The sequence below is a fragment of the Xiphophorus hellerii genome, chromosome 1 (genome assembly GCF_003331165.1).
Source record: "Xiphophorus hellerii strain 12219 chromosome 1, Xiphophorus_hellerii-4.1, whole genome shotgun sequence".
NCBI lineage: Eukaryota > Metazoa > Chordata > Actinopteri > Cyprinodontiformes > Poeciliidae > Xiphophorus > Xiphophorus hellerii.
This window is the reverse complement of record NC_045672.1, coordinates 33,424,455-33,450,334: the sequence shown is the minus strand read 5'-3', so window position 1 is coordinate 33,450,334 and position 25,880 is coordinate 33,424,455. Positions and strand designations below refer to the sequence as shown.

The following is a 25,880-nucleotide window of genomic DNA, read 5'->3' as shown; positions in this document are numbered from 1 at the left end:
ACGTCGCTACGCTCCGTCAGCTTGTGTTGATGTTTTGGAGAACGGGAAGAGGGAGACGCTTTTTGTTTTTGTTCAAATCAAACCGTCGAAAAGGAGCCGAGGGGCCGCTTCTTTCTTCACCTCCGGCTCGTTGAAGGGTCTTAGTTTGGTGGTAGGAGCCTAACGGCCGGTCCGGACGGTGACCCGACCGACACTTTAGATCCAGAACAACGGAGCTGTCTCCATCTCTAACCGACTCCCTTCTCCCCTTACACCGACTCCACCATGACGATCCTCCCGAAAAAGAAGCCCAGCTCCGCGGTCGGAGTTTCGGACCACACCGATGACAACGACCGTCGGAGCGGGTCTGACTCTCATCAACACACTCACCCTCACACCGGGAGGACCGGAGCCAGGCCGAGGGCTTCACCACCTCCATGGTCCTACCAGAGCGCCCCACCTTCAACCAGAGAAGACAGGCGGAACATCGAGGCCAGCTCCCGGCCTCAGCAGGCCTCCCCGCCGCCGGTAGGCTCCGTGTCCCCGGTGGGTCCAGGGGACGGACGGGACAGCAGCGGAGGGATGGTTACTAGCTCTCGGGGGGAGCTGGTGGTGTCTTCCGGTGTGGTCGGATGCGGCGGAGCGATAGGAGGCTGTTGCTCCGGGCCCGGCCTGAGCAAGAGGCGGCGGCAGGCAGGAACCTGCTCCGGGGGGGTGGTAGCTGCTCTGGCCGGTGGAGGCCAGCCGGGAGTGACCGGACCGGGAGGAGTGGGCTCCAGCCAGGACACTGAAGAAGGAGCCGGGAACAACAGCGAGGATGAGTACGAGAACGCGGCCCGACTGCAGTCCGTGGACCCGGCCACCGTGGAGCAGGTAGTGAGCTAACGATGCTAATAGCAGGCTAATGTGGCTTTACGGGAGACTTCTGGAGCTTTTATGGGGTTAAAATTCTGTCTACACGGTGAGATTTATAAAGTAGAGGTCCCTGTCAGAGCTGGAGAAATGGCCCGATGTATTTAAATGAATGAATTGTTCTAATTGAACTATTTTTCCTGGATATCCAACTATAGAGGCACTAAATGATGTAATTATGTACACTATTCAGGTCAAAGTTTAGCCTGCTATCCCAAAGTTTCAGGTTGCTATAGTAACGGCATTGATGTTGCAGGTAACTTATAAGTTTATAGTCAGAAGTGGTTCTGGTCTCACAGTCAAAATATAATGATCCAAATTGAGGTGATCAGATTTCCAACAGTAAATCTGGGGACATTTCTCACTCGGTGATAAAGAAGATGTAAATTTATCAAAATAAAATGAAGAAACTGGGACAGTTACAGTTTACATATTTATTGATATTTAAACATTAAAAACAAAGTATAAAAGCAGGAATATGTCTCTCCACACTGTTGTTTCCTAATTGTAATTATAATAATATTACTACTAATAATAATAATAATAATAAAAGTAATAGCCACAATAGGGAACTGAAAATTTGGAAATTTTGGGGGTAATGGACGTGTAAACACTTTGCAAGTGAGCATGCATGCATACACATGAATAACATAATTAGTATTTCTCTGTTAATGAACAGAAAGCCCACAATAGTAACTGAAGTAACTTGAAAATGACAAAAGTAGTAAAAAATTGTTTACTGACAAACTAATGAAAGTCAGACACTGCTTTGAAATTGCTGTTCAATTAAAATGATGGCAGCTAAAACTTATTAGCATTTTTGTGTCTGGCCATAGAGCTGATGTACATTTTGTCTCATCTCTCCCAGAACCTTTGTGGTAAATTCCAACCTCACTTTTATATGATTTGCTTTCCTCCTTGGTCTCACATGAAGTCCACCTTGACCTGGGAGTTCAACTTTACTTCCTGTGGAGGTTGTTCTGGACTCTTTGGTAACCATTCATATGATAATTCTCATTAATTTTCTTCCTGCAGCCACAGCCAGGGAGATCAGCTCCAGTTCTGTGGACCTTAAGTTTCAGAATAATCTGTACAAATGTAGTCATCCTGGTCTGTTATTTTCTTATTATGTTGAACCTCAATTCAAAAAAATGTCTGATTTTTATTGGTCAATTTTCAGTAAATTTTCATTTATTACTTTTGTCAGTTTCAAGTTGTTTCAGTGACCACTGTGGGTTTTTCAGTCATTAACAGAAGGTACCAACAATTTTGTCTGCATGTGAATGTTGCGCATGAATGGACACATAACTGTCCATAAATACATGAGGTCTGTGTGTGTAAAGTTATGTAGCTGATATGTAAGGACATTGTGTGTGTTTGAGATGAGTGAACTCTGGTCAGGAAGTCCCCTAATGTGAGCTCATCTTTGAATCTGCAAACCCTCCTGGGTCTGAAGAGCCATCAGCCACATGATCAGGCAGAGAGGTCTGGATAGAACAAGAGGAGAAAAGATTATGTGAAAAACATGAGAAACAACACAACTAACAGTAAAGAAAAAGACTTAAAATACAAGAGACAATTAAATGTTAAAATTTCATCTTTCTCTTCAGCTGTCAGTTTTCCCATTTCCCTCTGGTCTCGTTCATTCAGTTTATCAGAATATTTTCCTCCTGTCTCATCTTTTATCAGTCTGCCACTCTTCTAAAACAGAGACATATCACAATCTCCTCCAAAAACATCAGAATGTACTGGAAATGTAAAATTTAATGAATAAAATCAGATTTGTTTTATTTTAGAATGTAGTTATTCTAAAATGAGAAACTGGATGTTTGTAGCTAAACAAACAGAAGAGATTATCTCTCCATCCTCATTAGTTTCAGTTCATGCTCTTTTTCATTCAGTTTTCCTGTTACTGAGTGAGAACATTTTCATGTGTATTAAGTCACATCTAGCTTTAAAAATACAACCCACTGATCACCAGTTAATTCCAAAACATTTTCTTTACAATGAGTTTATTTTAACCAACCTCTTGCTATTTCTCTCACTCTGGCTAATCCTACAGCCGCTCTTTGTGCTCTCGTCTTGTGTTTGTTAATAAAAGCTTGGTTTTATTTTATCGTGAACTAAAGCTTCATGATGGTGAAGATTAGCCCAGTCCAAACAAAACATGTTGATTCACACATACTGTATTACAGGTCAGCTCCCCTTCGAAGTTGGTCAAAACTCAAACTCTCCTCTTCCAGCTTCTTATCTTTTCGCTCTTCCTGATTTTTATTGGCGGTTGGCTCTGCTGCTCTTCTTTGTCTGTAACGTTAACACCAGAGCAAGCAGCTACTGTAACGGCTGATGTTGTGCCCAACCCGCTCACTCATGCTTTCTACTCCTTGCCACATGGAGTCTCCGGCTACCATAATAATGATCTATAGGAAACTTCTCATTCATAAAATGCTAAAATTGGGGACTTTTCCGGAGACAGCTTTAGCCAGGTACAGGTCACCTAAGACAGTGACTGTCCCAGGAAATCGGAGACGTCTGGTAACCCTAATCCAACTCCGGAATACTTGCTGTTTACATGCTGTGACCCTGAAGTGGTCCAGATGAACACTTGTCCAGCTGCTTCTCACTCAGGTTCAGGTCTATGGGACCATAAAACATTAGGGCTAGTTTTATGTTGAGATTATCTTTTTAAATCAAACACTCCTTTGACTGGTTCAAGTGTCTGGGTAGGGTAAGGGTTAAGGATCCTTCAAAGATTTATACACCTCCACAGCAAAACCTACTCATGGCAAGTCCAGTCACAGTTTTGTGTTTTTCTGCTCGGTGTTTAAACCTTTTGTTCAGGGGAAACATGAGAGACGATGGCTACAGGAAACAACAGAAAACCTTGGGTTGTTTTGAGGGTATGGACTGGGATGCTCTGTGCCAGCCACATTCGCTTCAATTCAGTTTATTTATATAGCACCATTTTACAACAACATTATTTCTATTCAACCACACATATGTTCCCATTGATTCTAGTTACGAAACAGTACAGTATGCTAAAATAATTATTCAAAATAGTTTAAAAAGTTTATAGGAAGCCCAGCAGATTGCATGGAAAAGACATCTATGCCACGCCTGACTATATAAACGTCTGTGTGAACAACACCATCCCGACCAAAAAACTCTGAGATTTTTCCCTAATAGCAAACCTTCCTATTAGCTGATGAAACTGCTATAAAACAATGAAAAAACTTTAATTTAGGGAGTCAGAGAACTATGGAGAAGTATACCAAAGCAGCTTACAGTTAAGATTAGAGACAATAAGGAGACGCACAGGAAGAAGCTGAAGAAAAGGCTCCTACAGAACAGTATCAGATCAGAGAGTACTCAGTCCAGAGAGCTGGTGGAGCTCTTAGTGGCATGCTGTGGGAACAATCACCTCATCTTGAATGTGAACAAAACAAAGGAGATGATTGTAGATTGCTGCACCAAGAATTATTGAAGGAATCAACACAAAACCTCTAAAGAAGACCAGTGCAACTTCCTTCTTCACAAAATGTAAACAAAACTGGAGTAGCGTCACATTTTGAAGGATTTCTCCAGTGATATAAATGACTTAAACATTGCCCATCAACTGCTGCAGCTAGCGATGCTCCTGCAGGCGCCTTTACTACGCAGTGAGTCTGTCCGCAAAACCAGACGGTTCCAATGCGGAATGAGCAGGAATCTGTCACAAAAATGATCATAGGGCCTTATTTAATACCCAATTTCTATAAAACAGTTTAAATTCAAGCTGAGGAAATTGCTGATGTTTTGATATGTAAAATATGTTTTCTCCCAAGATATAAATCTGTACACAGGTTGGTTTCTGTCAAGATGCAAAGGAGGACTAAGCACATTTTTCTTTTGCATTGGTTAGTAATTTAATATTACAAGCTGTCAAAATTAATTTGTTAAAACTTAGCAAAGTATGGTTCCCATACTTTATAAAAATGTTTCATCCTACTTGACTATAGTTATGAATATTGCAACATTTTACAAACAAATGAGGGAATTAGTCCAGATCTTATTGTTTATTGAAGGTTTAAAAATTACAGTGGCTGCAGATCACCACGACAACAGGAAAAGAAACTAATAAAGAAAAGCAATTTTAAACCATTTATATTCTGTTTTCCCTCGTTTTCTGTCGGCTTTACTCTACACACAGACCCGTTGCCATAGCAACCTATGCAACACCTGCGCTAACCCACAGATTAGATAGTAACATATTTACCCAGAATGCCCTGCTCTGTAGGTAGTTTCCTGCTCTTGGAGCGGTCTCCAGTCCGCTTGCATTCAAACCTCGTCAGCGTTCTAAACCGCACCAAAGCGAGTTTTGTAGACGGGTCAGGATTCGCTTCTTTAGTCACACCTCCTCAAATGAGCCGGACCTCATAGGCAAACAAACTAGAGTTTGATTAAAGTGGATTGCACAGGGCTGGTGTGAACGCATCCTAATAAAGTGTTAGTGTTCGGTCCTGGTCCTACCTGACGGGACGCTCCCTGATCAGCGCTCTGCTCTCCAGCAGGAACACTGGTTCGAGAAAGCTTTGAGGGAGAAGAAAGGATTTGTCATCAAGAAGATGAAGGAGGACGGGGCGTGCCTCTTCAGAGCTGTGGGTGAGTCCATTCCTCCACAGGTGTGTTCCTGCACTTCCACCGATCGCCACCAGATGTCAGTGTTTGGTGGAATCTGAACTGTTCTTGGTTCAGACATTTTATTTCTCCTCTTATTTAACATGACATGAACATAAAACAATATTTTCAGTTCTGTTCACAAGCTACAATAACTTAGTTCAGGTAAATCTTAACGTTTGTTTCCTCACATTTTTATTGTGTTCAAACTTCTGGAACTGTGACCCAAGAACATTAAAAGTACTCACCAGCTAGGGGGTATTTACTACCTCCAGCTGCGGCCAGACCCGTATTTACTACAGACGGTTCTGGAACAAGACCAGGTTGGTTTGATACTTCAGTTGACAGTTCTATTCGTTAAGCAGCACAAACTCTGCAACATTCCTTCATGTTTCATCTTTATATTTTAGTTCATTCCTGTCTTGACACGTTCCTACCTGCAGGGGGCGTTGTGCAGCTGTTGGACTCTTTTGGTGTGTATGTGTGTGTGAGGTGGGAAGCAGAAATGTGGGTCACAGTGAAAGATTAGTGTGTTTTGTTCCTTTAAGAGCACAAAGGTTCTTTCAATTGAGTGCAGGTTGTGTCTCAGATAATAGCCATTGCATTGGTGCAGTGATGTCATCACAACTGTGTGTGCGCGCGTTTGTTTCTAATACCTTGTGGGGACCATTTTCCTGACACATGCTACGTTGTGGGGACTGAAGCCTGGTCCCCACAAGGGGAAACGCTGTTGTTGGGTCATGGGTCAGATTTAGGAGTAAGGTGTGAATTGAGTTTTGGATAGGGTTAGGGTTAGAGTTAGGCTGTAGAAATGAATGGAAGTCTTTGGAAAGTCCCCACAAAGATAGCCACGCAAATGTGTGTGTGTGTGTTTCCTTAATATAGTTGGTTTCTTCCTAGTTTCAGCCCCAACCTGCAGCGAAGCTTCAAGTTACAGAAATCAGTTTCATTCAGGTTCATTTCCATGTTTGCAGGAAGTGACGCTTTCAGTCTCAGATCTGTTTAATCCTGGAGCCTCCAGCAGATTTTCCATGGTGCCTTTTTAAAGTCTTTAAAAGTCTTTAAAAGTCCTAAAAATGGGGACAGTGGTGTCCTTCAGTTCGAATCAAGTAAAACTCAACAGTTTGTTTCCTCTCAGTTTCTTTTTCAGTCTCGGATCATTTTCTGCTTTTACATTAAATGTGCCTGATTCTTTGAAGCTGTTGGAGACTTTAACCGCCTGATTCACTCTGAACTTCCTGTGTTTTAGCTCTTTATGTTTCTGTCTGATCTTCGTCTAACCAATATGTTGTTCCTTCAATCATAGGTTCTCTGAAAATGTAACTTTTTTTCCCCTGCCCTCTAGCCCAACCCTAGCCTAACCTAAGCCATGCTTGGCATTTGCATCCAGTCTGTAAGATCAGACCAGATGTAATATTGATCAGCAGTTTGATTGGGATTCAGTGCAACAGCAGAGAGACGCAGAACGCTGAGTTTGTTTTGAAGGGCTGATTGATCCAGCCTGAGGCGATTTCTGGCTCCTGAAGGATGTATCTGAGGCTCAGTTACATGTTTAACCCGTTTTAGTTCATGAAAATGTCTTTGTCTGAGGAAACATTCCTGCTCTTTATTCAGGTCTGTTTTTCAGTGAAAAAGGACAAAAATGAGCAACAATGTTCTTTGAGATTCTTGGAGCTCAAACATCGAAACTCCAGTGAGCTGGTCCAATATCATTTATCCCACTTTGGGAAAAATAAATCCGCAACGAACCCGTTGCTATGAGACTGATGTTAAGATACAGAGTTTACCCCTGATCCCTGACCTTAACGCCATGAATCCCTTCCACAGGACTGGTTTTCAGCCTTCGTTTCTGAGTGAGACTTCCATGTGTCTGAGCAGCCAGTAGGTGGCGCTGTGAGGACAGTGGAATACAGCTGATCAACACGCCTGGCTCATCCCAGTTTAACAGACTGGTCCCAGACTGGGTTGGTTTGGTTTGATGCGGTTGAGGGGAAGGGGCGGAGGTTCACAGCTGGTCGGCTCTGATTGGTGGAAACCCCCCGAAGTGGTGCTGCTCTGATCTCTGCTGGACTGCAGTACCCAGCATGCTTTGCTGTTCACGGTGGAGTCAGATAAAACTTTATTGACACATAGGATGGACGCACTGAGGCCCTGCCTCCTCTGAGAAACAGCTGGCCAATCAGAGGGCTGGCTGTGGTTTCCTGTGTGGGTTGATTATTCATTCTGCAGAAGCCTATCTGGTTTCCATGGTAACCGCCTCAGCTGCTGACATGGAGCTCATGTTGATTTATTTGGGTTAGTTTTTCAGTAACTGACATCATTCACACGTCCGGCTGGCGGTTCAGATTAACGTGTGAGGTTTTATTTCCTCTCTGCTTCCTGAACCGATTCTGGTTCTGAGCCACATTTGGACCTTGAAACTCATTCCTTTTCATTCAGCAGCATCAGAACCGGCTGAACTCTCAGGGCCAAAATAAATGCCATAAAGAATCTTGATAATATATGACAAATATAAACAAAGTCTCTGTGGTCTCAAGTTCTGTTGGACTCAAGGTTCTGGACTACAGGTGCACCAATTTATCGGCGCCGATGTCCTGAAATTTGGGAAATCGGTGATCGGCTGATACCTAAACATGAAGCCTATCTGATCCGGTGATCTCATCTTAAACAGCAAAGGTCTAAAAATCTGTTGCTCTGCAGTGAAAAGTTTGACTGGGTTAGCCCCGCCCATTCTGTTAGCCCCGCCCGTTGGGTTAGGGTCACGGTCCGAAGTGGCAAAATTTTCCCATAGGCTTTGACACCGCCGTGTTCTGCCACTATGCCTAAGTGGCTGCAAGAGCTTATTTGTCACCTCGGTATTCCTTTGAATGGGCCATTTGGGCACTTTTGGTGCCATATCGGTGCAGATGCAGTTCATGCAAAATCCCCTGGATGGAGCTCTTGTATTAGGAATGAAATCAAGTCAGATTTTCAGTTTCAGCTCAGAGGGCCTGCCACCTGGGTGTTCCGACCGGTGATCCTCGGTGGCAAAGCGGGTTAGCTGGGTCTGCTAAGTGTCTGAGTGCTGGTGGTTCATGGGTAGTGTGGTCCACGGGCATTGTGGGGGATTGGGAGGCCTGCCACTTGGGTATTCTGACCGGTGTTCCTTCGTGGCAAAGTGGCTTAGCTGGGTGTGCTAAGTGTCTGAGTGCTGGTGGTTCATAGGTACTACTCTGGAGGTTCATGGGGGTGGTTCATCTGTCCTCCATGCGGGGTTATGGTGCTCCATTCCTGGGTACTTGTGCTCCATAAGTCCCCCTGGTTCTCTGGAGGTCCAGGGGCTGTTTCATCCAGCCTCCTTGCGGGGTTATGGTGCTCCATTCCTGGGTACTTGAGCTCCATGATGTGCCCTGGTTCTCTGGAGGTCCAAGTACTTAAGCTCCATGAGTCCCCCTGGTTCTCTGGAGGTCCAGGGGCTGTTTCATCCAGCCTCCATGCGGGGTTATGGTGCTCCATTCCTGGGTACTTGAGCTCCATGATGTGCCCTGGTTCTCTGGAGGTCCAAGTACTTAAGCTCCATGAGGTGTCCTGGTTCTCTGGAGGTCCAAGGGGTCTGTCTCCCAACCTCCATGCGGGGTTATGGTGCTTCATTCCTGGGTACTTGAGCTCCATGAGTCCCCCTGGTTGTCTGGAGGTCCAAGGGGGTGGTTCATCCTACCTCCATGCGGGGTTATGGTGCTTCATTCCTGGGTACTTGAGCTCCATGAGTCCCCCTGGTTGTCTGGAGGTCCAAGGGGGTGGTTCATCCTACCTCCATGCGGGGTTATGGTGCTTCATTCCTGGGTAAATGAGCTCCATGAGTCCCCCTGGTTGTCTGGAGGTCCAGGTACTTAAGCTCCATGAGGTGTCCTGGTTCTCTGGAGGTCCAAGGGGTCTGTCTCTCAACCTCCATGCGGGGTTATGGTGCTTCATTCCTGGGTACCTGAGCTCCATGAGTCCCCCTGGTTGTCTGGAGGTCCAAGGGGCTGTTTCATCCAGCCTCCATGCGGGGTTTGGGTGCTCCATTCCTGGGTACTTGTGCTCCATGAGTCCCCCTGGTTCTCTGGAGGTCCAGGGGCTGTTTCATCCAGCCTCCATGCGGGGTTATGGTGCTCCATTCCTGGGTACTTGAGCTCCATGAGTCCCCCTGGTTGTCTGGAGGTCCAGGTACTTAAGCTCCATGAGGTGTCCTGGTTCTCTGGAGGTCCAAGGGGTCTGTCTCTCAACCTCCATGCGGGGTTATGGTGCTTCATTCCTGGGTACCTGAGCTCCATGAGTCCCCCTGGTTGTCTGGAGGTCCAAGGGGCTGTTTCATCCAGCCTCCATGCGGGGTTTGGGTGCTCCATTCCTGGGTACTTGTGCTCCATGAGTCCCCCTGGTTCTCTGGAGGTCCAGGGGCTGTTTCATCCAGCCTCCATGCGGGGTTATGGTGCTCCATTCCTGGGTACTTGAGCTCCATGAGTCCCCCCTGGTTGTCTGGAGGTCCAAGGGGTCTGTCTCCTAACCTCCATGCGGGGTTATGGTGCTCCATTCCTGGGTACAGAAGCTCCATGAGTCCCCCCTGGTTGTCTGGAGGTCCAAGGGGTCTGTCTCCCAACCTCCATGCGGGGTTATGGTGCTCCATTCCTTGGCAAAGCCCCCCCAGAGCAGGGGGTCATCAGAGGAGGTTGTGCCTGGTTTCGTTTATTCTTCCAAGTGTGTGTGATGACCCGAGCCCACCTTTGGCCCAATAAATGCGCGGGACCCCCCCTTAAAGCCCCCGTGAATGTTGGTTCCCATTTGGCATCAATGCATTTGAAAGTGATACCCGGATGGCAAGTCCTGCAGCTCTGCGTCCCAAGCTGGTATCGAACCAGGCTCTGCCGGGTGGGAGGCACCAGCCTTAACCATTGTGCCACGGGGGAAGCCAGGGTCAGTGTGCCCAGATGGCAGAGCATTTATAGTGCCGAAAACCCAAGTGGCAAGCCATGTCCACAAAGGGACCCTTACCAGGGGCACGAGACTCTGGGCCGTGCGGGCTGGTGGGTGTAGTCCGCGTAGGGGTGCTTAAGTGTGGGGTACCCAGGTTCGGAGGGTCCTTAAGTCTTGGTCCCCCAAGTGGCAAGCCCCCATGGACATAAACACCCAGGTGGCAAGCCCCATGTACTCGAATACCCAGGTGGCAACCCTCCCATAGGCATAAACACCCAGGTGGCAAGCCCCCATGGACATAAACACCCAGGTGGCAAGCCCCATGTACTCGAATACCCAGGTGGCAACCCTCCCATAGGCATAAACACCCAGGTGGCAAGCCCCCATGGACATAAACACCCAGGTGGCAAGCCCCATGTACTCGAATACCCAGGTGGCAACCCTCCCATAGGCATAAACACCCAGGTGGCAAGCCCCCATGGACATAAACACCCAGGTGGCAAGCCCCATGTACTCGAATACCCAGGTGGCAACCCTCCCATAGGCATAAACACCCAGGTGGCAAGCCCCCATGGACATAAACACCCAGGTGGCAAGCCCCATGTACTCGAATACCCAGGTGGCAACCCTCCCATAGGCATAAACACCCAGGTGGCAAGCCCCCATGGACATAAACACCCAGGTGGCAAGCCCCATGTACTCGAATACCCAGGTGGCAACCCTCCCATAGGCATAAACACCCAGCTGGCAAGCCCCCATGGACATAAACACCCAGGTGGCAAGCCCCATGTACTCGAATACCCAGGTGGCAACCCTCCCATAGGCATAAACACCCAGGTGGCAAGCCATGTCCACAAAGGGAGCCTTACCAGGGGCACGAGACTCTGGGCCGTGCGGGCTGGTGGGTGTAGTCCGCGTAGGGGTGCTTAAGTGTGGGGTACCCAGGTTCGAAGGGTGCTTAAGTGTGGGTCCGTCCCCCAAGTGGCAAGACCCCCATAGTCCTAAACACCCATTTGGCTTAAGTCTGGGTCCCCAGGTTCGAATGGTGCTTAAGTGTTGGTCCCCCAAGTGGCAATAAACACCCAGGTGGCAAGCCCCATGGTGCCCTGTCCCTGGGTAAAGGAGCTCCATGAGTCCCCCCCCTGGTTCTCTGGAGGTCCAAGGGGTCTGTCACCCAACCTCCATGCGGGCTTTGGGTGCCCTATCCCTGGGTAAGTGAGCTCCATGATCTGCCCTGGTCCCCAAGTGGCAAGCCCCATGTTCACGAATACCCAGGTGGCAACCCCCATGTTCTCGAATACCCAGGTGGCAACACCCCCATAGGCATAAACACCCATTTGGCAAGCCCCATGGAGTGAAAATGTGACAAAGTGTCAGTTGTATGGATAAGAATACCCAGTTGGCAAGCCCCCATTGACGGACTACCCAAGTGGCAAGTTCGGGTCCGGTACCCAAGTGGCAGTTTTCCCCATTGAGAGAAACACCGAGATGGCAACGATGCCCTCTGGTGGCAGAAACACGTTACTACAGCGAATCTTGCCACGAGGGAGCAAAATCCATGATTTTTGTGAAAAGTTTGTCCTGTTTGGGGGTCTCTCACGGGGAGACCGGGGGTCTTAAAAATCGGTAGGGTGGGTCACGGGGGTAACGAGGGATAACCGGATTTTTAGAGATTGACCCCGTAACCCTACGACCCAGGGTTAGACCTCCAGAATTTTTAGAAAAAGGCCCTTTTTTCCCCCCAAATGTACACTTTTTCGGCCCTCGCCCTAAATAGGGTTATGTCTGCTCGTTTGCAATAACAATAGTCGCCCCACTGTTGCCAACTAAGTGACTTTCTTGTCATTTTTAATAACATTTCAGATAAAAAAAAATGGTATGGGCCAAAATTCGAATTAGCAGGTCGGGCTTTTTAAAGATCGTAATCAGTGACGGCCTGGAAATCTACAACCGGTACTTTTATTTTATTTCTAAGTTGCTTTCAGGGCACATAAGGTCACCTCACAAAAATCAAACTAATACATTTTAAAGAAACAAACTCCAAATGAATCCTAAAGATCTCAGAGCAGACGCTGTTGGAGCAGCAGAGCGATCAGCCGGGATTTAAACGTTTCTTCTGAATCCAGGAATCATGAGCAGAAGTTACATTTACAGGGTCCAGATGATTTCTGTCCATAAGGCGCATTCACAAAGCGGGCGGCTCCACTGGAGGACGGCTGCAGCTGGACCGGTACCGGTACCTGCTTTAAGTTCTGCTCAGAGCTCCAGGATGATCAGTCTGGATGAATCTAAACGCTCAGAAACCAGCAGATCAATCTGATCTCTGATCAATGGCTCCATGTTCTCCATCAGAGCCAAAGCTCCTCAGGTAGCGGCTCACCTTGATGCAGCTACTGATATACCTGGGATTGTCTCCACACCTGATCACCTTCAATAATCAAACTGTTTGATCAGCCCTGGTTTCTCTCTAGTGAGAATAAATAGATGCATTCAGACGATGAGTTTCATCTTTATGAGACACAAACTGAGCAACATGATTATTTACATTGAGGTTTTCACATCCTTTATTTCTATTTTCTTTATTTTGTGTGTGTGTGTGTGTGTGTGTGTGTGTGTGTGTGTGTGTGTTAGGTTGTCTGAGGATAAATGTGGTTCAGTTTCATCATTTAAACACTAAAATATTAAAATCATGAAACCCATCTGGTTTGATGCTTCCTGGTCTAAATAACTGAATGCCGTCAGATTTCAGTGGATTTAGGTGAGTTCTGGGCAGGTAAAAAATTTGCGTTTATTTACTTAAACTTTCACACCACGTTAGATAAGATAAGATAAGATAAATCTTTATTGTCATTGTCACAAGGACAACGAAATTCAATGGGTGCCATCAGTCAGTGCACATGCCCAAAAACAAAAAATAACTGTCTCACAATTCATACACAACGCAAGAATCAACAAACAACTGGCAAAAAAAAAAGGTAAGTAAGAACAGCCACATTCTCACATACATCATTTATGATGATTAATGGTTGTTTTTGATTGCATTTAGTTTTGTTATTGCTGTCGGGTAGAAACTGTCTCTGAGACGGTTGGTTCTGGTTCTGGTTGCTCTGTATCTTCTGCCTGAAGGCAGCAGTGTGAACAGAGAAGGTCCGGGGTGAGAAGTGTCCTTTGTGATGTGTTGTGCTTTTCTTAGACAGCGGTCGCTGTGCAGGTCCTCCAGTGAGGGGAGAGGGCAGCCAATGATTTTTTGGGCTGTATTCACAACCCTTTGGAGAGCTTTCCTTTGAGCCGTAGTGCTGCTGTTATACCAGACGCAGATACAGTCTGCGTCTGGTAGACGCAGATACAGTCCAGAAGCACTTCTTCTACAAGAGAAGAAGTGCTCTCTTCTCTTGTAGAAGAGAGCACTTCTACAAGTGCTCTCTATGGAGCACTTGTAGAAGGACACCAGCAGCTTCTCCGTTCATTTTATACATGCTGACTTGTGCGTAAAATATGGCGTCGCACATTTTTTGTGCGTACGTCGCTTTAGACATGAGAGCCCAGAACCTGCTGATGTTTGCATGTTCTGGTTCTACCCGATCCAAATCTAGTTGCTGTTATTTGTCTTAGTCCTGATAGGTCCTGATTTTCCTCTCCCGCTCCTTACATCCCTGAATCGGACCGTTTGTTTTGAATACAGCCGATGTAAGAACAGAACCTCATGGTGAAGCCAAGCCAACTTTGTAATGAAAGGCCACAGAACCGGGTCCAGAACCTGGTTCTGTTTGGTTCACAGCTTCACACTTGTGGCGATACTTGGCCACGATTTGACGTCTTGCCAGTGGCATGTGTGTATCGGATCTTTCTTGATACACCGCCCGGTCCATCTCAGAACCACTTGGTCCGTCAGAACCGCTCAGTGAGTCAGAACTTCTGAGGAGCGTACCCTCAGAAGTTCTGACTCACTGCTTCTCAGGTGGAGACGCTGCAGCCAGGAAACGGGTCTGAGCAGAACCGGGTCAGGTCGTTGGGTTTCAGGGAGAGCCCCTGCTGCTCCAGGAGCTGGTTTAGTTTTCAGTCTGATTCTCAGTTTGTTTACGCTTCGCAGTCCACCACACACAATCACACACACACACGCATTCACAAACGCGCACACACACACTCACTCGATAACCACAAGTGAGAAAGGGAAGCTGTTGGGGGTTCTGAGAATCACCGTGGTAACAGGTCATGTGATTTGCTGGAAATCAAACTTAGAGCCTCATTTGCATACTGACGCCTCCGCTAGGGAGGAAGTGTGTGTGTCTGGGTGTTTGATACAGCTCAGTATTTATTCCTCTAAATAAAACTAAATTGTAATTTTTCTTCTAGACTGGTTTTCTATCAGACTCTAAACTGATCTATGTCACCTAGATCTATAGCGATCCCTGCCCTGAGGGACATTGGTGCTGCTTCCTGCAGGTGATTCCCTTCAACCTCACACCGTTCAGAGGAGGTCATGCAGGTCTGGAGCAGAGGAATGCGGATCTAGAACCAGGTCATCTAGATCAGAATTGCCGGACCGGTTCTGGGCTGGTTCCGAGTCTTTCTCTCCATAAGTTTCACATCCATCACGACTTTTTTAAACGTCTGATCAAATCTCAGGCTGCTTCCTGCTCCATGTCGGCGGCCATCTTCAAGTACACCTGGCTGCAGCAAACGGACCACATGGCCAACTCAGACCTTATTTAGAAATGGGACCATTGCACTCCAGAAGTGACGGGGGCGCTATTTCCTATATTATCCGCGGTCTCCCGTTTTTATTGTCGTTAGAAATCTGTGATATGTCTTCATCTTTAGGAAGGATTTTCACTCTCAGTATATATTTGAACTTCTCTCTTTTATTTACTTCAGCACCGCTCACAGTTTTTAAATTCTGTGTACTTCTAAATCTGCTCCTTAGTTGCATCTTTTTGGGTCTACTACTGCCTCTAATGGCGTGGGGTGGTAACACAACTACTATAATTACATTATTAAATGAGTCTTTATTATTTACTGTTAATACCGGCATTATTGGCACCATCAAAGATAAATTCTCTAATAAAACACCATACTTTATTTTCTTAACGATGTAGAGCTAATTAAATGACATAAACAAGATCTTTATACATTATGAATATTTATATATCTCCATCATTTATAGGAGGAATAAAAGAAATAAGGAGACATGAAAAGCAACATAATGAACTATAATAAAAACCATTTATAATGTATGCATAAGAAACCTAATTGAGGAAAATTCAATAAGAAACAAATTAATTAGATTCACAGAAGAATAACAAATCTGGTTGTTACGACCAGGGTTGTAAAACAGATACAAGCTAAAATTCACATTTTTGCTTTTACTGTGCCATTCATATAATTCTGAGAGATTTTGCTGTGTTGGTAGAGTCTTATACATAGTTAAAAAAAAAAAAAAAAAGAAACTAATCAATCATGGTGGAAATTTCCCTTCGACTCCAAAACAATAAAATAAAACGCATTCATAGAATCACAATATCAACAATTTGTGCATCGAGTAAAACACTTAGCATGTTATAGCTAAATGTTATCATGTTTAGATAAGAATAATTATTGCATTGTCAATAAATGACTTGTAATCAATGTTCTCAGGTACCAGAGGGAAACAGTAACGCCTTCATGAGCTCAGAGGGTCAAACTGATGAATAAAGAGGATGGAGGCTCTCTACTAAAATATTCCTGCCGTCTTCCATGTTCTTTCATCAAACAGTTGAGACAGAGTTGTTTTTGGTTTCACCACTATTTACCTGCTGTTATACCTGCCATTGAAACTATTCTTTTTTTTTTTCTTTTTATCGCCCCGCAAGGGGTCTTTTTGTGGGCTCTAGTGTCCCTTTTTTTCGAAGTAGGCTGACAGGAAAGGGGAAAGGAGAGGGGGGAAGACATGCGGTAAACGTCGTCGGGTCCGGGAGTCGAACCCGCAACAGCCGCGTCGAGGCTACGTTTTGCCTGAATGTGGGTCGCGCTAACCCCTCCGCCACCACGGCACGCCCGAAACTATTCTTAAAAGTTTGTCTTTTAGTCTGCAGCTCATGTGACCAAACCAGCTGAGGAGACGAAAAGTTAAAACACTCAACATTGTCTTGTACACAATCTCTAGTTGGATAACCCCAAGATCACTGGGTCTCCTTAAAAGATAGACTCTCTGAGAACAGTTCTTAAAAACTTTAGTGTTTTCAGTAAAGTTGAGCTGACTGTCCAGGAATGACCCAAGGTATTTAAAATTTGTGACGGTTTCAACATCGAGAGAAACTGGAACCACTTTGAGGTCATTTCATTAGCTCCACCTCCTTGAAAAAGTATGGTATTTTATTAGAGAAGTTATCTTTTAAGGTGTCAGTAATGCCAGAATTCATTTGTTAAAAACTGTGAGCTGCGCAGAAGTAAATAAGAGAGAAGCTCAAATAAAATAAGATAAGATTTATTGTCATTGTCATCAACAGATTACAACGAGATTGAGATTTGCTCGACTCGAGTTAAGATGCAGGTTATGTGTATATACATAATATACAAAGATAAAGAAATAAATAGTACAAAATGAGAAATAAATAGACATCAGAAGATGGTTGCAGCGCCTGGAGGTGTCGCAACAGAATTTACATTTTTAACAAAGTGGTGTCAAGAGCAGAAGTTCTTATGCCTTTGAATTTAGTGCCATGATTGCCATCGGGTAAAAACTGTTTTTTAGGCGATTTGTCCTGGTTTTTATTGCTCTGTATCTCTTGCCTGATGGCAGCAGCTGGAAGAGACCATGGCCAGGGTGTGAAGAGTCATTTAAAATGTCCAAAACTTTCTTGTGGAGCCTGGAAGTGTAAATCTGTTCCATAGTGGGGAGGGGGCAGCCTATGGTTCTCTCTGCTGCCCTAACAACCCTCTGGAGCGCCTTCTTGTCCGCGGATGTGCTGCTGCCGTACCAGACACACAGACCGTACGTGAGCACGCTCTCTATGGAGCAGTGATAGAAGGCCTGCAGCAGGTCTGAGGGGAGACGGTTCTTCTTGAGTATTCTCAGAAACTACAGTCTCTGCTGTGCCTTCTTCAACAGCTCCTTGGTGTTGGTGCTCCAGGTTAGCTTGTCCTCCAACTCCATGCCCAGAAACCTGAACACTGGGACCCTCTCCACACAGGTCCCACTGATGGTGAGAGGCTGGATGTCCGTTTTGTTCTTCCTGAAGTCGATCACCAGCTCCTTTGTTTTGGAGGTGTTGAGGAGCAGGTTATTGACTTTGCACCACTCTGACAGCCGCTTCACCTCATCCCTGTACTCCAGCTCCCCCTTCCCGCCTGAGATGAGACCAACAACAGTCGTGTCACCTGCAAACTTTATGATCTTGTTGCTGAGGTGGTTGGAGACACAGTCATGAGTGTAGACGGTGTAGAGAAGTGGGCTGAGCACGCAACCCTGTGGCGATCCGGTGTTCAGGCTCAGAGCAGTGGAGGTGTGGGGGCCCAGTCTGACCCTCTGGGAGCAACCTGTTAGGAAGTCCAGGATCCAACTGCAGGTGACTGATGGGAGCCCAAGGTTTGCTAGCTTGGACACCAGACGTTGGGGAAGTATGGTATTAAATGCTGAGCTGAAGTCCACGAAGAGCATTCTGACTTAGCTCCCCTGCTTCTCTAAGTGGGTCAGGGCAGCATGAAGTGCAGTGGATACAGCGTCCTCTGTGGACCTCTTTGCTTTGTAGGCAAATTGGAGAGGGTCCAGCTCAGCAGGCAGGCCAGCGAGGATGTGACTCCGCACCAGTCTCTCGAAGCACTTCATGATGATCGGTGTGAGTGCCACTGGACGGTAGTCGTTCAGGGTGTTGATGTTGGTTCTTTTCGGCAGGGGGACAATGGTAGAGGACTTTAGGCAGGGAGGGACAGTGGCTTGAGACAGGGACTGGTTAAAAATCTTTGTGAAGATTCCAGCCAGTTGGTCTGCACAGTCTTTAAGCACCCGTCCCGACACACCGTCAGGTCCCGCAGCCTTCCTTGGGTTCACCTTCCTCATCACCTGCCTCACCTCACACTCCTCTACTGTGAGAGCAGAGCTGCTGTGGACAGGCAGCTGTGATGGAGCTGTGGTAGGTGTCGCCTCAAAGCGGGCAAAGAAGATATTCATCTCCTCTGCCAGGGAAGTGGTTCCCTCCGTGCATGGCTGGTTGCTGGATCTGTAGTTTGTAATGTGCTGAACACCCTGCCACACCTGCCTGGTGTTGTTGCTCCTGAGCTGCTTCTCTATTCTCCCTCTGTATGATGCCTTAGCTTGGCAGATGCCTCTTCTCAGGTTGGCTCTGGCAGAACTGTAGAGTGCTTTGTCCCCAGACCTGAAAGCAGCGTTCCTGGCTTTCAAGAGGCCCCGGATCTCCTTAGTCATTCAGGGTTTCCTATTCAGATAGATCCTCATGAGTCTGTTCCTGGTGACATTGTCCGTGCAGAACCTGATGTAGTCCAAGACTGCTGAGATTTAGTTCTCCAGGTCCTGATGTGCAAAAACCTCCCAGTCAGTTCTCTGGAAGCAGTCCTGTAGTTGGTGAGAGGCATCCTCAGGCCAGATGGTGACAGTCCGGGTTGTACTGGGGACACGTTTCCGCAGGGGGGTGTAAGCAGGGATCAGTAGCAGGGACACGTGATCAGACTGGCCAAGGTGTGCTAAGGGTTTAGCCCTGTATGTTTGTCTGATGTTTGTGTACAGCTTGTCCAGAGTTTTATCAGCAATGCATGCTGAGAGTAAAAATCCTCCCTAAAGAAAAAGATATATCACAGATTTCAAACGAAAATAAAAACGGGAGACAGCGGATAATATAGGAAATAGCGCCCCCTTCACTTCCGGAGTGCAATGGTCCCATTTCCAAATAAGGTCTGAGACTGACAGCGGTCCGTCCCACCCTTCCTGTTTGCTGCAGCGCGATCCTTCTCCTTGGAGCTAAATCCTGATTTCTGTGGGATTTTCTTCCTGTTCATCTGAAGTAACCGGGTTCTGCAGGTTGGGCTGATGGTATCAGAACCTAAAGATCCAGTTGAAAACAGGTTGTTGGTTCTGTTTGTCTCGACTGAAACTCATGTCTGAATCCAGGAAGCGTTTTCTGCATATTCCATATTTATTCATAGCTGTTGAGTTTTTAAGGAAAATGTAAAAGAAAGCCGTTTAGGGTTAGCTGAGAGATGATTGGTCGGAACCTCTGGCTCCACCCATCCCTTTGCTCCATTAGCTGTCCTCTGTTTGCAGCCGACCAGGTGTATGGGGATCAGGACATGCACGAGGTGGTGAGGAAGCACTGCATGGACTACCTGGTGAGTCTGATCACATGACCCCTCCCCTCACCGACTTCTCAGCCAATCAGCTGACAGCATCTGTTTGGCTCCTTCAGATGAAGAACGCCGACTACTTCTCCAACTATGTGACAGAAGACTTTACCACGTACATCAACAGGAAGAGGAAAAACAATTGCCATGGCAACCACATCGAGATGCAGGCCATGGCGGAGATGTACAACAGACCGGTGGAGGTGTACCAGTACAGCACAGGTGAGTCCGTCGGCACATCTGAACCCAAACCAGATTCACGCATCTTTACCGATCCCGCCTCCCGATCCCACAGAGCCAATCAACACATTCCACGGCATCCATCAGAACAATGACGAGCCAATCAGAGTGAGCTACCACCGCAACATCCACTACAACTCCGTGGTGAACCCCAACAAGGCCACGATCGGCGTGGGCCTGGGTCTGCCCGCCTTCAAACCCGGGGTACCAGAACCGCAGCAACACGCTTCCCCTTAGGGCCATTGCCGCGGCGCTGACCTCTGACCTTTCCCTCCCAGTATGCGGACCAGTCTCTGATGAAGTCGGCCATCAAGACGTCCGAGGAGTCGTGGATCGAGCAGCAGATGCTGGAGGACAAGAAGCGGGCGACGGATTGGGAGGCGACCAACGAGGCCATCGAGGAGCAGGTGGCGCGCGAGTCCTACCTGCAGTGGCTCCAGGACCAGGAGAAACAGGCCCGACAGGTGAGACAGGGTTTCCCCCAGAAAACTTGCTCAGCCCAGCAAATGTAAAATATTGCAGGGTTATTATAGATCTGTTACTAAAAGACATTGCTGACAAATCTCAAACCCACAACTAGTCTTAAAAACAACAAATAAACAAATACAATTAAAATGAATATCAATTATTTGCACTCTTATAAATCCAAAGTAAATCATCAGTCAGTGGATCTAAAAACACGATGCTGATCATATTTGGAGCCGGACCAAAGCATAATTGAACTAAGCTTCTGCTTAAGGCCCCCAGGCTTTCGGGGCCCTTTAAATGCTAATATTTTATCACAAACCACAGATATAGAAATTTAACATTTGTTTATTCAGAATGTCAATGCTATTAAATTTGATTTAATTGTTTCAGCATACATAAATTAAAAGATTTTAAATTGTTTAACATTTAAAATTTTAAGGAGATTTTTTTTTTTTGAAAGTTCAAACAATATTCATAGTTATATTGTTTTGTTGCCACAGCTACAATCTGATGCTGTGAGTTTAATCTTTGAAATACAAATTAGAAAATTGCCGTTACAATTGATTACTTTCAAACTTTGCCAATCAAACCAGCAGACCCCTCTCAATTCCAGAATTGAGAGGGGCCTGCTGGTCCTGGTGAAATGCTGTTAGTGGTGCTGATGGTCACCATCAAGAGGGGCCCCTAAGTCAGATTCTGCTCCACGTCTCATACAGCATTGGACCGGCCCTGCAGGATGAGTTACATCCGCTCCACTGTGCATCTCTGCTGGATACAGAGGGACAAACAGGAAGTTTAATTAATGTGGCTTTAATAGCTCTTCCATTTTGTGTCTGCTGAGTTTTTAAAAAGCGCCACAGAAACTCGTCCCCAAGCTTTGTGGGACGAGTTTTCTTGATATAGGCGTAGCCGCGTGCAGCAGCTCTGCCTGAAAGCATTTCATATGAGTTTGATGCATTGTGTTGCCGCAAAAATGACATAAAATAACAATTTAAAAGAAATTAAAGCAGCGTGTTGTGTGACTATGAGGCGAGCGCAACATCTCCTCCAAGGGCTGAACCACCTGTCCACTAACCGGTGAGCACATCTTTAAACTTTATCAGCACAGACACAGAGTCAGCGTGTTGAGCTGTAAATGCACACGTTTACACGACAAATCATCCTCACTGCACCTCTAAACATGCACCTATTTTAGCGGTTCACATTGAGTTTGACTCTTACCTTGATGAGTTCTCCAAAGAACCATATTTCCTGACCCGGGGTTGATGTAAACGTCCATACAGGTGAGTGGTCCAAGCTGAGGTAAACTTCAGAGATCCAGCCGCGGCCAGCGGTGTGATTGATTTGTTCCCTGTTCAGTGCATCAACTATAAAAACTATAAACTCATCTTCCAGGAACGATTCTGCCCTTCCAGTAAAATACTCAGAGCAGCAGAGACTCTTCCAGTCTGGATTATTAAACAAAATAATTTAAAAATAAATTTTTTTTCATATAAAAACAAAAATAAGCCATGCTTAACCTAGCGGGGGGCAAACTAAAGCCTGGCAGCCCGCCAGGCTTAGAATTCACTGGGGGAGACCCTGAACCTGGTGGTATTCAATCAAAGTGGGCGGAGCCCTGGGTAACGCTGTCCTCTGCTTCTTCCTGCAGCCCCGTAAAGCTAGCGCCACCTGCAGCTCGGCCACCGCGGCTGCTTCTAGCGGACCGGACGACTGGAGCGCCCGGTCGCCGCGGCAACGGGACTCTGACCCCTCCCATTCCGACCTCACGGCCGCTGCGCCGGCCGGCAACAAGCCGCCCTCTCCCACCGGAGCTGCCCTCATCCTGAGCAAACCGCCGTCGCCCTGCGCTCCAGGTAACACACACACGGTGATGTCACTTCCTGCTCCCTGCTGACGGCGAGCAGGAAGTGCATCTGCTCAAGTATTTGCCGCCGAAGCTCGGTAGTCGAACCGAACCAGGTCAGATCCTGGAGGTCGGTGTTCCAAATCCAACTCACCAGAACCGGTAGCCGGACCGCAGAGACGCTGCACCTGGCGCTGCAGAACCCCGCTGTAGCGCCGCCATGTTCTACCAATCCATGTTGGTTCTTGCCGGGTCTCGCATGTTTAAAAAATTCTATGCGGCCCTGACTCTGGTCAGCAGGTTCTGATCACTGTTGAGTTTCAGCTAACTGGGTCAGAACCACCTGAAATCGAAAACCCGTTCTGATGAACTGGACTTGCAGGGAGAACGTGTTTCGGTCCAAATTCTCTTCCTGAGCCACAGACAGAAATGAGCTAGCATTAGCGCGCTAACTGCTCCCTCAGAAAGGAGCAGACGACCCGGTACCGGTTCAGGAGAACAGCTTTTCTACAACCAGGGGAACCCTGTTTGAGTCCAGAAGAGCAACCAGAACCTCAGAACCAGGATTTGGGTCTCAAGCCTCAAATTTGTAACTAAAAGAATTTTTTTCTCTTTTAGCAGCATTGTAAAAACATTAAATTCCATAAAAATGTACATTTTCCCTCAAGAACCAAATAATTCAGAACGTTTTAAGGTTTAGTTATGAACAGATCCGAATGATTTCCATTTGGAAGTTTGAGTCTCGCAGCACCTCAAGTCCATTTGGACTGAATTTCTGATCGTGGCCCGGTTTGAGTCTCGAGCTGCGGACCGATGGATCTGGTGCTGATCGTTGGGCTCGAGCCTGCAGCACGGACAGAACCATCATCAGATCACAAGGAGCCAACAGAACCAGAACAAAGTCAGAATGTATCTGAGGGAACTGCAGTTTGGATCGGGTCCACAGTTCTCTGAGAACCTCTGCAGGGTTCCAGTTTGGGTCCCATTAGGAACCAATTAGGCTCCGGTTTATGTCCGATCTTCATTCTTTGCAATGTTGAAGCTCAAGTTTTAACGGTCAGCTGAAACGGATCGGAACCAGAACTCGAAGGTTGTGTCCGTGTCGCTGACTTGCTGAATGTTTCTGTGTTCAGGTCCGAGCAACCAGAGCCGGCACCACCTGGAGTACCGGGCCATCATGCAGGAGATGTCCCCCACGGCGTTCGGTAAGACACATCTTCTGCCTGGTTCCGACCCATTCCGACCCGTTCCACAGCTAAAGGCGTTTGTCTCATGAGAGCCACAGCAGGCGGCTCCTGATTAACGGCTAAACACTAACAGAATCTCAGAATCTCCTGGAAACATTTGGATCTTGACAAACAAGACAGAGTCAGTCCGAACCAAGCCAGAACGAAACTCACCACAAACAGACTCCATTTTGTCAACTACAGAAAGTCCTCCGTCCAATCACAGGACAGAGTGACATCACTGTCCCAGAAGAACAAGGGTTGATCCGGTTGGGACCCTGTGGCTCCAGATGGGACACACCGCACGTCAGAGGACAATAAGCAGCCAGAGGATCCAAAAAGCTATACTTAATCAGAACCGCCTGATTCTGGACCCAGAATGCCTGGTGGGAGCCCATTTCACATATTTAAAAAACAAATGGCTCAGGTTGGCCCGTTTTTAGCTGTAAAGACAAACCGATTGCTGCCAGATGAAAAGCTCTTAACTGGGCCCTGCAGTCTGGGTACGTATGGGTCCCATTTTAGAGGGTACATCTTCATTGTGTGTACTAGTAGTACCAGCAGTACTACTTGTACAGTGTTTCTCAAACGTTTTCAGGCTGAGGACCACTTACCCCATTTAACAAACAGTCACGGATCACCTAACCTGAAATCTCCCCTCTATAACATAACTTAATATATAATTCAACCTGAAATGAAAATATTAGTCTCTTAACTCGGGTATTGTTGTTTTCTTAGGTCTTCTTACTGAAGAGTTGTTCTGTTTGATAAATGATAGATAAATAAATGATGATGATGATAAATAAAGACTGTATTAGTAGTAGTGATGGGTGGATGGAGTCTTTCTGCTGAGAAATAACGGCCGACGTTAATGCAGTCAGGAGCGTTCCGCCATGTTGGAGGGCAAATGCTTAATTGGAGACGGATCCCCAAAGTGAATAATGTTGGAGAAAACTGTTTCTGAATAATCGATTTGACATATTTTTAAACGTAAATAATTAAAGTGATTTATACATCTAAATATAAATGTATAAATCACTTTCCAGAAATCCTGAGCTTCAGGGCAGTGATGGCATACGGATCTTAGTCTGGCATTAGCATCAGCAATATCTGACTCTGAGAGGATGGCTCTGTGTAACCTGTGGTGACCAGTATGTTCTATGCAGTACTTTGAATTGTATTAATCTTGTTTTAAGTTCCCTGAACATTTTTTAATGTTCTTGATCTATGAAGGCCACACCAAGATCAATTTCCCAGACTGATCGTAAAGCCAGCAGGATTTTTACACATATTTTTGTTCCAATTTTCCCTTTCAACAATCGCCCTAATTATCGGATGACTCTTGGAATAATCCATAGCGATCATCTCGCCGTGGTCCTTAAGACTGATCTGGTCCATTCGGGAGAATGGCGGCACCGTTCAGATCTAAAATCGGGGATATCCAGCATGTTGGGTAGACTTTAGCCAATATTGCAGCGTGTTGTTTCCCCCGACTGGGAACCAGAAGAAAGAAAAAACTCAAAACCAGAAACTCGAAATGAAATTGCACAGAAGGCCATTTTTCACCTGTGAACTGGTCTGACTGGTCTAACTGGTGTGTGTTTCAGGTCTGACGGACTGGGAGGACGATGAGATCTTGGCCTCGGTGCTTGCCGTCTCCCAGCAGGAATACCTGGACAGCATGAAACACCAGAGCGCCTCCGCCGCCATGCATCGGGAGCGTGAGCCGTCGCCGGACAGCAGCTGATGCACTGCCGCCACGCACTGACCCCGCCGCGACCCCGCCCCGCCCCCCGACCCACAGACAGAACTCGAACATGGAGAAAATAAACCATCCAACAATGATGCACTCATTTCCTTTTTTAAATCATCCGCTTCCTGCTTCCCACTTCCAGCATCACTTCCACTTCCGGGTCGGCGGGGTCGGCGGGTCTTCACGCTGATCCGGCATCAGATCTTATTTAAATGTGGACGGCTTCCAGCAGTTTGAGTTTCGCTCCGTGGTTCCAATGAAGGACAACCCGGTCCGGTTCTGTTCGGCCATCAAAAGTCTTATCATGTTCTGTTAGGTGCTGATCATTCCCGGCCTCCTCATCGTCACCTTCATCATCAGACTTATTTAGCTGCATGTTTAACAGCCGAGTTCATCATAGCAGAAACGAATTAAAGAGAAAAATAGAAAATGTCTTTCTGATCCTCAGTGATTATTAATATAAGTTTGTTTTATTTTATTTTCTCAGTTGGATGAAAACTTTTTGTTTCTTGGAATAAAAAGAGGAAGTTTCTGAAAAGCA

The 25,880-nt window shown here is 46.5% G+C and overlaps 1 protein-coding gene across 2 annotated transcripts; it reads left to right on the top strand.

Moving 5' to 3' along the window:
* Nucleotides 1-25,880, top strand: otud5a (OTU deubiquitinase 5a). Of its 2 annotated transcripts, none has more exons than XM_032561420.1 (9): nt 1-852; nt 5,442-5,532; nt 19,730-19,794; nt 19,872-20,028; nt 20,102-20,250; nt 20,325-20,510; nt 22,166-22,370; nt 23,494-23,565; nt 25,194-25,880. In XM_032561420.1, the coding sequence occupies exons 1-9, from the start codon at nt 265-267 to the stop codon at nt 25,331-25,333; spliced, it is 1,653 nt and encodes a 550-aa protein (XP_032417311.1). In that variant the 5' UTR covers nt 1-264; the 3' UTR covers nt 25,334-25,880. The 2 variants fall into 2 exon arrangements, with proteins under 2 accessions (XP_032417311.1, XP_032417301.1); XM_032561410.1 differs by having other exon boundaries at nt 2-852; nt 5,439-5,532.